An 18,001-nucleotide genomic window follows, 5' to 3' on the forward strand; every position below is an offset into this window, starting at 1 on the left:
CGCGATTCGTATTTACGCGCATTTTAAAAATCATACGTTTTGATTCTTCTCGCAATGTGAATGTGATTAGCTAAAAATCCCGTTTTGTATTCATCATTTTCATCTACGTATAAAACGAATTCACATTCTAATATCATGTGCAATATTTTCTCATTTTGAATGAGGGAAAAAAAAAACACATGAATTTATTTCAAGTGAAATGGACCAATGACCAATGTCGACATATGACAGATTTTCAGAAGAAAAATAATTATCGAACAGTGTTTTATAAAAAACAGCTGAAAAAAATTATTTCAAAATTTTGAGATTAAAACTATGTCCCAGATAGCAATATAAGGTTTTTTTCACCCAACAAAAACCTTTTCATATAAACCTGAAAAGGGTTTTTATACGGTTTACATGTAAACCCTCTAACCTTAAAACGAGGTCTGCGACAATCTGCTCTATTCTACGCACATTACCCTAATCCAAAACCTTGGAAAAAAACCTTCTACATAACAACCATAAAACGAGGTTGTCTTAAGGTTTTCAAGCGGGAAAAAAACCTTGAATAAAGCTAGTTCTAAGATGAAAATCATCTTAAATCTACGTAATTATAAGGTTTTCGTTTGCAGCGTTTCGTATGCTCAGCTAAAATCTACCTTGTCATGAGATTTTCATTGACAATGCAATTTAATACTATTGCTAGTGTACGTCAGCTAAAACGTCATTCTGAACGTGATGTCATCTCTCCCACGATTGTATGACAGCGCGTTTTATTATTTGTTTTATATTTTTCTTCTTATTCGCGATCGCAACGCTCGAGTACGCCGTCTAGCGGGAGCCTGTAAATATCGGACATTAATTTATCACGTTTTCATTTAGTTCCATCAAAGTCATTGACTGAATCAGACGCCATTTTTTAGCAGCAAATAAGAAACAAAATTTCCCTAAGGAAAAGGCCGAAGAACTTGAAAAAAATCTCCAGAATATTAGTAAATCTTTCAGGAACAGAACACGCCAAACATTTGAAGAAAAATTCCTCAATAATTTTTAATTTCTATTATCAACAAACTTGCAACTGATGACTTCCGATTTCGGATACTGTTACAGATGTGTGTATTAAGGTAAAATGCATTTCTTCTGTCTTCAATTCATTACGAATTAAAGTGAAGTCAACATTGCTTTCGTCATTCCAGTGAATAAATATGAATTCAGAACATACAGAATTGTAATAGTTATAGCATATTCTTCTTCGTTATAGAATAGTATATATTTCTGTATCCATATAATTCGGAAAACAACAATAAAAAATTATCCAAGTTACTTGAAATAGTGCCATTTGTGCTGATTCTTAATTAATTTTAATCGTTTTCTTGGCAAGTTTTTTTAATTTTGAAAGAATAAGTTCAACTAGAATTCAGCTATTCTGTTTTTAGCTACATATTCAAATTCATATCAATTATAAAATTTTGCTGTGTAGTATGTTATCTAAAAGTAATGAAGGTATAAACTATGTATCTATTATTTGAGAATAAAGTTTTCAAACAAGGAACTTATCATTTTGGAATTCTCCGGGAATTATAAATCAGGTAAGTGCAATGATTTTTACAATAAAAAATTTGCTTGTAAATATTTTTTTTTTCATTTGATGATGGTTCTCTACAGAATGGTTTTTTACGTCTGATTAAGAACTATAAGAATAATAAAAAAAGAAACAATATGAAAGTTTTTATTTCAATGTTAATAATTCTTAAAATCGTTTTTTTTTTTATCCTAAGAATTCTTTATTTTCCGTTTTTTAGTTTATAATTTTTTGATAAAAATTGTTCTCAAAATACTTTTGAAAAATTAAATGGTATAACATTATGTGTTTATGTATACTTCTTGTATATTCCAATGTTTGAAATAATATGATTCAGAAAAGTATGGAATAAAAATTCGGTACTTACGACGTATTAACGCCACCGCCGCTACAGATTTGGCGGTTTTTAAGTGCCGCCAATCTACACTTAAAATTTTTGCGACAATTCATAAAATAAAACACTTTATTTAAAATCAAAATAGTTAATTGGATTTCGGTGGAAAATGAGCCGATATAGAGTTTAGCATAGATTCAAAACAATCATATCGCCATATGAACTCTGATGAATAAGATTCCAAATGAAATAACATTTCCAAAACGTACGTTTGCCAAGATAAAGTTTTATGTTGTGGGAATTGGTGCATTTTCGTTTTTTCGGTAAAATATTTCCCTCCTGAAAAAATAAAATTGCATCTTGTTTTGTTTTTGGCAAATCCCAAAGACGAATATTCGTAGCACTAAAAATGGCGACAAAAAAGAATTGTTTTTTTTTTTTTTGTTTTTGTTTCGTCAGCATTCTTTATTTTACGTTTCTTAGTTTCTAAATAATGATTTTTATTGAAACTTGAAATTTTTTGATAAAAATTGTTGTCAAAAAACGTTGTTTACAAAATTAAATTTCATAAAATTATGAGGCTTATGTATACTTTTTGTTCATTTTAATTTTTGAACTAATATGATTCTTAAAACTATAGAATGTAAAGTTTAAATGGGCCTTTCATGTTATATCATTAAATTTAGTAATACTATTTCTCGGGCATTAGGTTTTAACTCTTATAAGAATATACATATTTTCTTCTGTTAATGTACAAATATTTTTCCGATGTGTTTTGGATATTCCTTCTCTAATAAAAAGAGATACCATTTTGTTTTCGGTTGTACAAGAGAGAATATCAAGCATTTTTCTTTTTTAAATTTAATAAGCCACATTAAAGAAGGAACGTTGCAATGCTACACGCTACATTAACGACGTCTCCAGAGTAACTGAATGACGGTTCATATGGAAATCGCAGGTAAGCGTCTCATACAACAACGCCCCCTATAGTTCGTTGCGATCGCGAATAGCTTCTCAGTCCGAGGTAAATTCTCCTTTCCATCAATTTTGCTTGATTATTTTGGGGGAAATAGTCATTTTTAATCAGTCTAACTTACTTTGCTGTAAGAACTGAGCGAAAAAATTCCAAATATTTCTTCTTTGAGCTAAAAAAGAATGTTTGCATATTTCCCTACGTATAAGAAATTTCCTTGTTCATGAAGTTTATAAATATTGTTTTTATATTTAAATTTTAAACTCACTTCTTTAATACTGATTTTTATTTTAAAGTTCCTGTTAAAATTGATAATCACCAGGAAGTCATTAAAAATGATAAAAATTAAGATTTAAATGCTAAAATAGTTCAAATTTTTGTTCAACAAAATAAGAATGTTAAAAATATTTGAATTTTTTTTTTTTTTGCAATGCTTATATTTCAAATCAATAAATTGGACACACAGAAAAATTACCTTAATTTTTAAGTATATAACAGGATAAAACAAAATTTAAACATTTAATTCATAGTGCTAACAACTGGCATTAATATTATTTTCTTTGATATTATGGAAAAGCATTTTTTTTTTGTCTAGATAAATGGGACACTTCTTAAAATATTATCTATAGAAAATAAAAGCCAGTTTTTATATTTTGTAGCTCAAATAGGTTAAAAATTTCTCAAAAACAATTGGATTTCAACTGTAGAAAATACAATAGCAATAAATAGATTTTTAAACAAATATTTATTCCATAAATAATTGTTGTATCAAATAAAAAATTACAGATCAATATAAAAATAAAAAATATGTCGAAGCAAAAATAAAAAATGAAGTTGTCAAACATTCAGAACATTCAGCAACTGAGGTTATTCCAGCTCTCGTTTCCCTGAAAAATAAAATGGGAAAATTTACATCAGTGGAATTGAAACTACACTGTAAAAACAAACAGAAACCCTGTATTAATCATATTATAGAAGATCTCTGATTAGTAGAAAATTTCTTAGTGCTACTGGAAAAAAAAAATAGTAAATGAATTTTTTTGAAACAAAAACTGTTAAAAAAATCTTTGTAAATAAGATTTTTTCTTCCTGCATATCAGATCATACACAGTTCGGTAAAAGTCTGTACAGTTGATATCTAAAATTTTTATTTTGATTGTGGATCAAGAGATGGTGTTTACCATAGAAATTAGAATTGTGGTTGTCTTGTCATCTCATGAGAAGCGAGAGAACTTCATGCCCATTATGTGTGTTGATCATTGTAAAGGGTTGTGGAAAACAGGTTTCGTTGTTCTCTGGCTTGAGCTGAACTTGTTGAATATAATGTTTGTTGTTATTTCGATATCAAAGTTTTTAGTCGTCGAAGAGTAAAGACTTTGAACAAACCAAATAAATATGCATAATAATTCAGATCAAAACATTTTACAGTAAATTTTTTTTCTTTGTAATTTGAAAAAAAAAAGGTAATTTTTTTAAAGAAATATCTATAGGAAAACTACAAAAATCTTTTTTAACAGATTTTTTTAGTGAAATACGAGGAAAAAAAACAATTGCACCAGAATCTGTCTATGAAGTTATAATGTGACTCCGTTACTAATTTAAACATGAAACTAATCAATAAAAATAAATAAAAGTATTCGCGCATCCTGTCCATATACAATAAAATAATAAGTTTACTCCTGAGTTTGTTTGCGTGCCTACTTGTAAGCATTTCAGAGCTACAGAATTTAGTTTGATTTTAAATTTCCACATGAATTCGCTAAATTCATAGAGTAATTTTTAAAATTTTGATCGGATTTCATTTTACAGTAAATTTAAGATTTTCAAATATTTTTATAAGATTATCATTTAACTGTTATTGGAATTTTTATATTAATTTAAATGTAATATCACACATAATTAATAAATAATAGCAGGTATTTTTATTACCATTAATGAATTATTAACAATGAAAAAAAATTTCTTAAAAGTATATATTTTTAAACGTCACTACAAAAAGATTTTACACAAATAAAACTCTTCATTTTTTTTCATAATTTATAATTGCCAATAATTTAAAATATCAACTACAAGTTTCTTTTTATATATAAAGAAAAATATATATTAATGAACTAAAATTATATATTAATTATATATTAATGTACTATTAAATTTATCTGCTCAATAATATTTTAAAAACAAAATAAAACATACCTTCTCCTTTTTCTAAATTTGGCTTGTGAAAGCCAGTCACTTAAGGCTTCTTTAAAATAGTTTTCTTTAAATGTATCAAAAGACTGGATGCAAACATCTAAAAAAAGTGAATAAATGAATAAATGCGAATGAAATTTTATAATTCTTCTGTATATATATATATATATATATATATATATATATATATATATATATATATATATATATATATATATATATATATATATATATATATATATATATATATTATTAGTTACCTCTAATCATCTTGTAAATGTCAGTCTTTTCAAAAGAGTTTTTCAATTGTCCACTTTTACTTTTTCCAGTTAAACTGTAGCAGATGGCCACCTCATCTGTTATTAACCTTCTAAGAAGATTTGCCACAAAGGCCATACAGTCTTTACCATGGCAGCTAAACATGAAATCTTTCTAAAAAATATAAAACATTTTTAATTCTTTCATTTTCTGATGGAAATCCAATTTTTTTTTTCTTGTTCAATGAAAAAGTTGTGTATTGAGTAGAAATTTCCGTACGAAATTACAAAAATGTGAAACGCTCAGTCGGATTAAGAAAATTTTTAAAGTACTTAATTGATATAGAAAAACAAGCAATTTTTCAAACAAAATTACTTAAGTGAATAGCGTTGGGTAGAGGACTCAAGAATTGCCCTTCAATTTACAAAAAAGAAAATCTTTGACACTTTTTTAATTTTAGAAAAAAATTCAACATTGTACCAGATAATTAGCGTAGAAATATAACGTTAAATCTCGTTTTATTTTAAAATTTTGTTTTTTCTTCAAAAATACAGGAAACAATTGACAATTTTTCAGAATCAGATGGTCAAATAAAATTTTAATGTATTTAAATGAATATGAAAACAGGGCATTAAATTGCAGATTACAGACAAATTCAATACTATCTAATACTTAGATACAGTTGGGGTTATCCGTGGTATTTTACTAATGATCGCAGAAACTGTTCCTGACTGAGTATTTTATTACACGGTAATGATTAGTGGTTTATAATAACAGAGTATTATTATGAACCACTTAAAACAGGATTAAAAAGGGTAGTTCCCTAAAATAATAAATCTGTTGTTCTAAACCAGGGCTTTCCAACTTAGATGAGGCCGGGGGCCACAATTAAAAACACAAATGGCGGGCCGCAACTTTATCAAAATTTTATACAGGACTCTTTTATGTTTGAAGGAACATTAAATATTTCTGTCAGATTTTTACCAAGCTGTACAAAACAAAACTATTGAATTACAAATTAAAATAAGAAGTAGATTTTTAAAAATATCAAACTGCATATTAAATGATTCGGGCTACAATAACTTTAATGTGCAGCTATGTATTAAACAATTGATGTGCAACAGATATCAAGTTGTTAAGACATAAAACTTATACAGTAGCACACAAAATGTTCAATGAGAAAATTGAGGTTTGTCTACTGCAATCACCTGATAATAGATATTTGCATTTTAAATTTAAAATTTATAAATGTGTGCGTAAATATTTTCGCCGAAATTGAGTGGTTTCAAAAAGTTAAAACGGAGAATTTCTTCGAGAAAATTTCTGATACATACATGCTAAATTATATTCACAAAATACAAAAAAAAAAAAAAAAAAAAAAAAAAAAAAAAAAAAAGAGCAACATTCACGATTATTTTTGTATTTGAATAAATATTTTCTTGAATGCAAAACCTGAGAAATAAATATTTTTGCACCGCTGGTATGTAAAATTTCATTGAAACGAAGAAATTAGGTTTTTGTTAACGAGAAAAGTATTCTAAACCCATACAGATTTTGTACGAAAATTTCCCACAAAAAAAATAACTAATATATTTTAGTTCCCGGGCCACGAAAAAAGGCTTCGCGGGCCGGATGCGGCCCCCGGGCCGCCAGTTGGAAACCGCTGTTCTAAACCGTGACCCAAACTTGGTTCAAGGGCCTTATCTTAAATATCCTAATTTATTATTGTAGACTACATTTTAAATTATAAAACCAGACAACAATAAAAAAGTGTTTCGTTGAAAAAACATGCCTCCTTTTAGTAGGATTTCAATTCCTGCCTTTAAATTGGTTGTCGTCACAATATTAAAAATATGGTTCCAATAGTTTAGGTAGGAGAGGGATCGAAAGTTTGGGTCAACCTTTAATGTCAATTTAATTCTTTGCGTATTTCACGTTCAAATAAATCTAAACTTTTTTCGCAAAATTATAAAAGTAATTAATTTAAGCGACGGTGTGCATGCATCCCGATAAGACGTTTAGTCTGAATTCGCGCACTAGCTAGTCGGGAAGGGGTTAACATTTCGATTTATGATGACTTCCTATCAGCCAATAATGTGGCAATAAATTGTGCTAATAGTGGACAGAAAGCGATTAAAATATGTTTTGACATATAGCACAGAGTTCCAATTCTAAATTGAACATTCCTGCTACTAGGAAAAAAAGTCACATTTTCGATAGAAGATTATTCCTATAAGCAATAAATTCTACTTATAGTGGTTAGAAAACGAATAAAACACATATTATTCTGTCTAGAAATTAATAAGCTTAAGCTAATTGGAAAGTTACCGAAATTTAAATTGCAATCTTCTAGCCTTAAATAAACTCGAAAGTGCGCGAAGAAAGCATTATAAATGCTACGTTTGGCAAAACTCAGATTCAAACACACACAGTAATACACAGTTTGGATTTTAAAATCCTGATAAGTAGTCTGAAGCGTCATAAAAATTTTAATATGAATAAATCTCCAATTTGGGAAATATAATTTTTATTAGTTGAGCTATATTTTCATATTAGTGCAAGTTTAATTAACGCTAGTATTAATTTCATTTTTTAATAGTTATTTAAATTGTACTTTTTGCTTTTTTTTGCAATGTCTCTGGAACTATTTACATGAATCTTCAGGCAACGCGTACATCCAAAAAAAAAATTAATGTCAAATAATAATAAGAGTAATAAATTAAAATATTGATAGTTAAATTTAAATTATAGTTTCAGTGTTTACTTAAAATTTATTGAAATTAAGAAGAGAGCATAATAATCAATGTCCCTTAGGTTGTGTCGTCCCAAGCATAATTTAAGTTTTAGATTTCTAAGTTAAATGGTAATATTAATTGATAATCTTAAAAAAAATAACAATACGTAAATTAAATACTTAATAATGAAAATGAAATACAATCTAACGGTGTACCTACTTTTTTTGTTGAAAAGAAAATCGAATATCTTTAACTTGAAACAATATAACAGAATGTCAATAAAACTTAAACTCCAATTTAAATTTTAATTGCGAAAGCAAACTCCAAGAGTGATAATGATCACCAGCAGTAATATTAGTGCTTTGTTGCGCATGACGTAAGTTTTTAAGACAGTATTATTGGATGGAGGGGAATCAGGTTTACAATAATTTTCTAATGTTAAATTTAGTGAGATTGTTTCTTTTTTCTTTTTATTATTATTTTTAATCGAATGAGAATTTTGAAGTTTGAACATAAAGTATTGCCTTAAAGTTTCAGTACAGCAGGGCTAATAGAAGTTTTTCTAGTTTTTTAAAGAACTTTTTTTCAAAGTTTATTTATTGCTTTTCCGTTTTCATTTTATGTATTTTAGATATATAGTTGTTAGCTAATACAAATAAGACGTTAAAAGGAAAAGTAGAGATTTAAAAGACCAGATTTTTTAAACGACTTGAGTAAAATTTAATTAAGCTGACTTTTAGCCTCCCCTCCTCCTTTAGAAAAACGTGTTTTTTCTTATATCACTTCCTTTTACATTTTAATACTAATTTTTTATTTTCAACAGTGTTTTGTTGAAAACGCATATAAAAAAAATTTTCACTCTGAAAAACTGATGCAAATTATCAGCAATGGTTAAACATTTACGTACCTGTTAACTCATAAACTTTTTAGAGAAAGCATTTTACTGTAGTTGCAAATTGTTTGATTGTCAGTTTGACAAATTTATTTCAAAATTATATGTAAAATCTCTACGTACAAATAACATATCTACAAGACTTGATTGTAATTGAATAATACCAAAACTAAACATTCAAACAATTATTTATTTACACCTCATATAAATGATATTAAATACAATTCTTCATGCCTGAAACCTTTTAATTTTGAACCCAATCTAGGAGACAATGGAATACATTTGTCAAGTATTAAGACCATCTTGTGCTTTTATGAAAATTTGTTTCAATAAAATTTCACCACATTTGCGTTCAGGAAATCTCTTACTGTTAGCCCGACGTCAAAGGGATCTCTCACACCAGGAGGAGTTGGCCGCTTGCGTCATTTTTTGTCGCTGCTGGTAGACTGGGGCTGACCATCAGTTAGTTATATACAATTCAACTAGTCGCTGTCCAGAATTAGGTGTCGATTACAATTGTAATTTATTCTAAATAATGATTGAACAAAAATAAATTACTAGAAATCAAAAACGATTACAAGCATTAATTACATTAGAAAAATGTTAATACAATTTAATTAGCTATTTTGTTTTCGATAAAGAAAAGAAATTCTTGAATATAATTTTATAAATAAATAAATTTTATTCTTCAAAAATAAAATAATCAGCATTTATAACTTTTTAATTTCACGGTTAAATTGTAAATAAAGTACTAAAAATAAAAACACTATATGAATAAAAAATAAGATTTATAAATATACAGATACATCCACTAATGCACTTAATATATTTTTAACTCTACCAAGTGAAATAGAGTTGAAAAATTCAACCTTATAACATTGATCGCAAAAACTGCAATTGATATTATTGAAATTTTATACAGTGTGCAAAAATTTAACGGACCATCCTGAATAACTTTTTATCTAATGATCAGATCTTCACGTTCTAGGACTATAACCTCAAAAATGCTTATTACTTAGTGCAGACGATATTTTAAGTTACGAAATCAGACAAAAATCGTACTTTCTCTAAATAATTTCTTTTTCTCTCCAACTGATTTAGATTTCTGACCCCCAAAATCTAGAGGTTAGCCGCAATCAAGGAAATATGGTCTAAATAGTTTGGCCAGGAGCTCGGTCCAACAGTTGATTCCCATAATGTTAATTTTACTTTTTGCGTATTTCACCATATTTCAAGAGCTTTTTAAGCGAATTGAAAAATATTTGCACACAATTATGAAATTCGTTTATCCATTATGTTATGGAAGAAGTATATTTTAGTAAATATTTTTATTATTATTTTATAAAGTAATAGTCGGAAAACTTTTAAATTATGAGGTATGTATTTTTTTACATCCTTTAGAAATAGGTAATTTTACATGGCAAAATATAAAATTTGAGCAAAATCGGTTAAATTGTTTCTGAGAAATCGAATTTTAAATATACGCAGGAACAATTCAACCGATTTAACTCAACTTTGTGTTTCGCCATGCAAAATTACCTACATTAAAATTTAATAAGAAGTTGTATGCCTTACAATTCAAAATTTTTCCAGCTATTATTTAATAACATAATAAAAAATAATAAATGCCTACGAAAAATAATTTTTTGCATGTAATTATCTTTAGAATAACGAATTTTTAAATTCTGTTCAAAATTTTTCAACTTGTTTAAAAAGATCTGGATATATCGCGAAAGACGCAAAAAGTAAAATTACAATTAAGGGATCCAAACTTTGGATCGCTCTCCTGATCAAACAATGTGGACCATATTCCCCAGACTGCGGCAACCCACTATATTTTGGGGGTTCAAAATCTAAATGCGTCTGAAAAAAGGTATGTTTATTCAGAGAAAGTAAAATTTTGCACCTGATTTCGTAAGTTAAAATATCGTCTGCATTAATTAGCCTATGCCATCCCTTCGAACCATTAAAATTGAGTCACAAAACGTGAAGATCCGGTCATTAGATCAAAATTTATTCAGGGAGGTCTGTTTCTTATTTTGCACACTATACAGTGAGTTTTGTGCGCAAAAAGTTTTTAAATTCACTCCTAAGATATGATGAAATAAAGCTATGGGTCTAGGCTTTGAATCTACCCAGCTTTAGAGCAGGTACCAGCTTGTCGTGGAAATAAAAACGGAAGGTGCGCGATGCTGATTTTATAGTCACCATCACGCCGTTAGTCACAAATCGTGGACCCTCTAGTTCACAAGGGACTGTTGGGCGAATTTTTTGTATATTTTTTGTATCGAATATTTTAAATAAAATTCTCTTGGTGCGGATATTTTAGTGCTATACCATAATTAGATCTGCAATGAGGTAAAATAAACGAGAATAGGTCACACATTTTAAAGGAAGCGCAACGCATAGGACCCCTAAAGACAATTTTTAAAAAAAATTTAAATTTCTGAAGAAAAAAAATATTGAAGGTCAAAATGAAATTTTTTTAAATTTTATTCATTTTTAATGTGATTATTCGAATGAAAAGTTTCGAAAAATTAACGTTAACTTTTATTTGTTGGGTTCACATTTTCTTAAAAAAGCAAAACTCGAAAACTGCTAAAGTATTTCTCGTTATAACAGGAAGACGGTAAAGCCCTTGACTTGATATGATTCAGACTCAACAGAAATGTTTTCCCAACTTTTTAAATCTAAACCGTGACTGCAAGAAAACTTTAAAAAAAGGTTTTCGCTGCATACTTTCGCAGACCTTAGAAAACAATCCAAAAACATGGTCTTATACTCGTTTATTTGCTTTCTCTAAAATGAGGTTTTTTGCAAAATATTTTCTAATTATTTATTAATATTTTCGCTGGAAAGGTTAATATTTGCCTTATTTTCTTTCCTTGGAAAAAGGTTTCAGCTTTATATTTCTGCTGACCTTATCATGACAACGAACAAAAATGAAAATATTAAGGTTTGCCATTTGCTTATTTTTTAGCCTAAGTAACAATGTTTTTTAAAAAAGCTTTAAAAATCATTTAGTTTTCCTTTTAGGAAAAAAGGTTGGAAATTGCAATATTTTTGCTTTATTGAAAAAAGGTTTTTACTGCAAACCTTTTCGTGACAATGAAAATAAAGTTAAAACACAATGTTGTCGTAAGGTTACATGCTTTCTGGGTGTTACTTTGAAATATGACTCAATGGGTGGTGTTTTCAGATGATTGACTGAATGTAAACAATGAAAAGCTTTCTAAAACCAGATAAATTTCGAAAACTTCCGGCTTATACCACCGTGCTTATGTTATGCTTAATTTTTTTAAATTTCCACCGTGCTTTTTTTCAAGAACTATGTTTAATGCAGTTTTTAGTTTCATATAGTCTCCTAACTTAAAAGATCTATTTGAAAATCAAAACAGAAACTAACGTACTTCCTTCTTCTGTGACTCTCCACACGCTAAGAGCGAACGCCTGCAAAATGTTGTCATAGTTCTGCTGAACGCTAATTGTAGCAAACTCAGTATCCTTGTAATTTTTAACCAACCCAGAAGACAAGGAAACTCCTGGATCACTACCCCCGGAGGCATGATTTGTTATAAGAACACAGAAGACTTTGCGACCTGACAGATTTAACGTGCACCAGTCACCATTTACTAGACGGGGAGTCTTTGGCCGGTGAGGGTCACACACACAAATTCTTGGACATGGGCCCAGTGCCTACCAACCAGTCTATTCCGGCCTATTCGATTTGAAAAATCTATTTAATTTAATTTAATAACCGTCATTGAACAACCGACCCAATTGTTGGGTTTACGACTACTAATGTTCAACTCCATAGCCTTGTAATTTTGAACCAATCCAGAAGACAAGGGAACTGCTGGATCAAGCATTTGGAGAAATTTTACCTTCGTGGAGGACTTTTTGATGGAACTAACCTGCATTTGCGTTACATGGAGAGGAAGACCACGAGAACCTCCCATAGTTAGCCAGCCTGACGACAAGGGATGTCCAACCCATGATCTGTCTACCACTGAGGGTATTTCTCGTCAGTATTTGTCTTGCGAAATTAGAGTTGAAAAAAAAATTGTTTTCTTTCTAAAATTACCAATTTTACTTTATTTTCACGAATGCCAAAATTTCAGAAAGAACGAAGCATATTATTCGCCAGCTTACTTTAATTTCAGAGGATAGTAAAGTTTTATCACTTCTAAGAGGAAATTTTTTTTTCTCTATTAAGCTAAATATTCGCGAGGCTGGTATGTGAAGCGTGGCGCAGTAGGTAGTGCTATGGGCAAGGTCGATATGTAGTCCCGGAGGGCCTGGCTTCGAAACCCTGCGAGGGATGACTTTAAATTTTTTTAATTTACTTTATATTATGTTTTTTAATATACTTTTCAACACTTTAACGTGAATGAAGTGTTCTGTGTATAGAAATAACTATTTTTCCTTCTTGAAATAGCGAATAATAGCTAATAAACTGATAAATTTTGATCATTTTTTTTTATTTATTTATTTTATTTCATATTATTTTTTTAACTTCTTTCTCAATATTTTTAAGTGAATAAAGTGTTCAATATATGAAAAGAAATATTTTTCTTTGTTAAAGAGCGAATAATGGCAGAAAAAGGGACAAAAGTCGTATTAGGAGGCACGCCCACATCACACCCCGTTACTCCCTATAATATTAACCTATAAATTTCAAAATCAGATCGAAATTACAGTTTATTGTAACAAACAATTGCACCTAAGGAATTTCTTACAGACCGATTAGTGGGCCCACATTTGGGCCAAAATAAGTTTTGTTGATTAACCGGGAGAAGGTGCTTTAAGCTAAATATTCGCGGTGCTGGTATGCGAAGCGTGGTGCAGTTGGTAGCGCTGTGGGAAAGGTTACTATATACTCCCGGAACTCCTGGGTTCGAAACCCTGCAAGGGTCGACTTTGAATTTCTTTTATTTACCTTATATTATGTTTTTTAATATACTTTTCAGCAGTTTTACGTGAATCAAGTGTTCTGTATATAGAAATAACTATTTTTCTTTTCTGAAACAACGAATAATAGCTAATGAACAGTTAAAGTTTAAATAATTTTTATTTATTTTATTTTATGTTATTTTTTTAACTTCTTTTTCAATATTTTTCAGTGAACAAAGTGTTCTATATATGAGAAGAATTCTTTTTCTTTGGTAAAGAGCGAATAATGGCTGAAAAGGGACAAAAGTCGTATCAGGAGACACACACACATCACACCCCGTTATTCCCTATAATATTAACTTATAAATTTCAAACTCGCAACGAAATTAGAGTCTAATGTAACAAACAATTATACCAAAGGAATTTCTTATAGACCATTTAGTGAGCCCACAATAGGCCAAAATGTATTTTGTTGACTAACCGGAAGGAAGTGCTTTGAGCTAAATATACGCGGGGCTGGAATGTGAAGCTTTGCGCAGTTGGTAGCGCTGTGGGCAAGGTTGATATGTATTCCCGGAAGTCCTGGGTACGAAACCCTGCAAGGGTCGACTTAGATATTTTTTTATTTATTTTTATATTATGATTTTTAATATACTTTTCGACAATTTAATTTCAGAAATAAAAAAAAAAAAAACTAGAATTTAAATTAAATTGCTTGTTAATGTTTAACCGCAATGCTTAGATACGGTGGGGATGTCAGAAAATAATATACTTAAAGATGTTAGCGCCATGTTTTGCGCGTGAAACTGGTCTTTTGATTTACTTATGATTTGGATTTTCTTGTACGATGTTTTTACTACTAGTACTATTTTGCATAGCTTTACACGGTTAAGCTTTTGTGTTTAAGCTATGTAATCAAGCCCGGATTTATTGTACGCTGGGCCATAAGTCATTCAATCTTTCATACCTTTTCATTTAAGAAAGCATAGTGAAAATTGAAATAAATATTAATAAATTAAATTTTACTTTATTTTGTTAAATTAGAACTAAAAATAATCTTTAAATTTAAAAAAAAATTGAGTATATATTTGAAATTGATCTTTTTTGCATTGTTTTTCTTCATTTTTTAAAATTTATTTTCGAAAAATCCATTTTAAGGGGCTCCTTAATCATTGGTCGTCATTGATTGTTTACTTACGATCAATGCCAGTGCCTCAGGGTCATTAAACTCACGTTCCAAATTGTTTTTAGCTTACAGGGTCAAATGTTTTGCTGTCCTTTTCTATCTGACGAAGGCTTATAAGCCTATTTTGAGCACACAAGCCTGAAAATAACCAGCCAAATGTTTAATTTTCATAGAACTATATTTTGATTCATACCATAGAACTACATTTGATTCATACCACAGGGGTAATTAGGGTGAAAAAGATGAAAATAGAATTACAAAAATGCAATATGCAAAAGCGCTTTTTACATGAGTAAAAAAAATACCTAAAATTTAGATAAGAAAAAGTGTATGTAGGTAAGATTTATCGACGGAATGTTAACTATGTTTTAGTTTTTTTAAAAAAAAAACTTTCTATGCAAGATTTTATTTGTTTATTTAATCTGTATGAATTTAAATGTCTGTAACTTTTTTATTTCATCCGAATTACCAATCTCAATGTTTGATTTTAAACTCAATGTTTGATTTTAAAATCAAATGAATACAAATCTCAATGTTTCATTCTAAAATCACGTGAATAGAATTTCCAGTGTATAATTTTTGACTCACTTGATAATTATAATTGCGTAATCCATAAAATTGCGTGAATAAGAAACATAATATATGATGTGAAAATACAAATTATTATGCAAGATCTTAAGTAGCGTAAATAAAAATCTGGATGTCGAATTTTTAATTGTGAATGTAATCATGTTTGTATTGGTTTGAATAAGCGTAAAAAGAAAATTTTTTTCCCCTCAGCAATTCGAAAAAATACAAACTTTCTTTGAAGAAGAAAAATTTATAGTAATAGTAAAAGATTTTCTAGGATGGTGACAAATTTTCCACTAACTAGTCATGTGCTAGTTTGTGTACATTAAACGGTCTACCTAGGCATACAGATATTGAAGTCCTGTTGGATTCATTTCACTTTGAACTTACAGTAACAGTTGCAATAATTTTTTCTTGTACCTTTTTGTTAAAACTGTAATAGTAATTATTCAAAGCTGTTAAATCAAAAATTCCCCATCTTCTATGTCATAGATATGCATCCTTCTGACAAAGGAATCAAAAATTAAAACAATATAACCTGTTTGATTGCCTTAGGTAACAGAAAAGAGTTTATCTCTAATTATTACAACATATTTTTATTTTATGTTTCTTATTGGAGTTTTTATAATTTTCAGTCCTGCTTTCCTGAGTAGTGAATCCTGAAATTTTGATAGCTTATGCATTTTTCTCACTAAAATATTATAATATCTTCTTTTTTGAAAAGGATTAAAAAAATATTCATTAAAAAAGGCCAGTAACACCTTTCATATGTCTATGTATTTTCCTATTCTTATCATTTACTAAATAAATGAAGTTTTCAAAATATTTTTTTGCTCCTGTGTATTTTCCATTAGTTTTTTTACTTACCATAGAATGACAATCTATTCCAGCCATTGGAGTAGTTTAATCTATTTCTGGAAATTAAAATTGCAACACTTCAGATGTTTTTTGTTGTTGTTTTTTTTCTTCTTTTTTTAAAATAATAACAGCTGTGCAAATGGTTTCCTGAAGTTTATCTTTATGAAAAACGGTAGTTTCGCAAAATGCTTTTAAAAAAGCAAGCTCGCATTCAAACCCCATTCTCGTTGCTATCTATGGAAAAGATCTTCTCCGTCTGCTGTCTTTTACAAAAAGGTAGCACGTGTTTGGTCGGATAGTGCAATATGGTAAGCCTAACAGGTCGCTTACGGCATAAAGCGAGCTTTTTTAAACTAAAATGATGAGGCTCTCCCTCTATAAGCTGTACAGGAAGTCAAAATTCAAACATTATCTTAAACACAACACTATTATACATTTATTCTAACATACCTGTATTTTTTATGAAACATTTTTTATCTGTGGAATTTTTCTTTTGTATGATCCAGTCGAAAATGTTCTCATAATGAAAATCACTCTTAGTACTAGCACCGTTAAATACATGTTGTTATTAAAATAAAGTTGAAATCTAACTATGGACAATGATTTTTATGGAATTTTTAAATTTGGATGCAATTTTAAAGCCAAAATTTTGCAATAGAAAAATTATTTTTGAATATATGAGGAAAAATATATAGAAATTTACCAGTCATAAGTGATTTTTATTTGTAGTGACAATTTTTTTAAATATTTTCATACTTTATCATATTTTTGTGTTGATTTTTTAATATAATTTTTAATTTTAACAAATTATGTCTAAATTTTCACAAAATAGGTACCTTCCAAAAACCCTAGACAGACCCCTGAGCTGAAATGGATTTTTAACGTGTGCATTTTACCCTAGAACGTAAAACTGTCAGACCATATGTTAATAGTTTTATTTTAACCTGCAAATTAGTAAAAAAAATTTTTTTAAAAGTAGTTAAGTGATTTTTTATTGTATATTGGTTAATTGCAAGATCTTTACATCTTCGCCTGAATTTTATTAAGTGTAACTCAATCTATTCAGAATCTGAACATTTTATTTCAAAAATGTCTTTCAAAAATAGCAGAAAATAAAACTGAAATAATTAAAATTTGTATAGAAAAAAAGAATTAAAATTAATATATCTTTCCTAACAAATTAAAAACTAATAAATAAAAATAAACAATCCATAGTTTTAAATGCTCTCCCTCATTAGTTCTTCAAAAGGCAATGAGAAAGAAGAAAAAATGCTTCCAAAAAGTAGTGACAATAGATTCAAGAATTTCAAATAGAAGAATAGGTATTTAACAAATAGTAACTTACCGTGAAAAATCATAAAGGGAGAAAAAAAAATCTTTTATTATTATTTAAGGAAGCTCGGGAGCCATAGGTACAGCCCTGTATAGAGTTGCTCTTAATTTAAGATTTGGTATTTTTCTTCATATAATTAAAGTTAAACGATGTTATTTTATAAAATGCTATATTTGCATTTTAAAATTGGAAAATAGTCTGTATGTTCAGCACAT

General features: G+C 28.7%; 2 protein-coding genes across 10 annotated transcripts in view; one reads left to right on the forward strand and one right to left on the reverse strand.

Moving 5' to 3' along the window:
* Positions 1-3,597: 3,597 nt before the first annotated feature.
* LOC147816157 (uncharacterized) lies at positions 3,598-9,491 on the reverse strand. Of its 2 annotated transcripts, none has more exons than XM_087158269.1 (4): positions 9,315-9,491; positions 5,322-5,493; positions 5,065-5,161; positions 3,598-3,758 (listed from the first exon to the last, which is right to left on the reverse strand). In XM_087158269.1, the coding sequence occupies exons 2-4, from the start codon at positions 5,482-5,484 to the stop codon at positions 3,659-3,661; spliced, it is 360 nt and encodes a 119-aa protein (XP_087014395.1). In that variant the 5' UTR covers positions 5,485-5,493; positions 9,315-9,491; the 3' UTR covers positions 3,598-3,658. The 2 variants fall into 2 exon arrangements, with proteins under 2 accessions (XP_087014395.1, XP_087014394.1); XM_087158268.1 differs by lacking the exon at positions 9,315-9,491 and adding an exon at positions 8,274-8,405.
* A 5,693-nt stretch (positions 9,492-15,184) lies between these two features.
* Positions 15,185-18,001, forward strand: part of LOC107440360 (transmembrane channel-like protein 7) — a 60,939-nt gene continuing 58,122 nt past the window's right edge. For 6 of the 8 annotated variants that reach the window (XR_011636272.2, XM_043053776.3, XM_087158271.1 and 3 more), the window contains exon 1: positions 15,185-15,361. The gene's annotated coding sequence lies outside the window, so the exon portion shown is untranslated. The remainder of the gene's footprint in view (positions 15,362-18,001) is intronic. The other 2 variants (XM_043053777.3, XM_087158270.1) reach the window with 2 other exon arrangements.

This window comes from Parasteatoda tepidariorum, chromosome 2 (assembly GCF_982258835.1).
Source record: "Parasteatoda tepidariorum strain Cologne lab strain chromosome 2, Ptep-v5.0, whole genome shotgun sequence".
In the NCBI taxonomy this organism is placed as follows: Eukaryota; Metazoa; Arthropoda; class Arachnida; order Araneae; family Theridiidae; genus Parasteatoda; species Parasteatoda tepidariorum.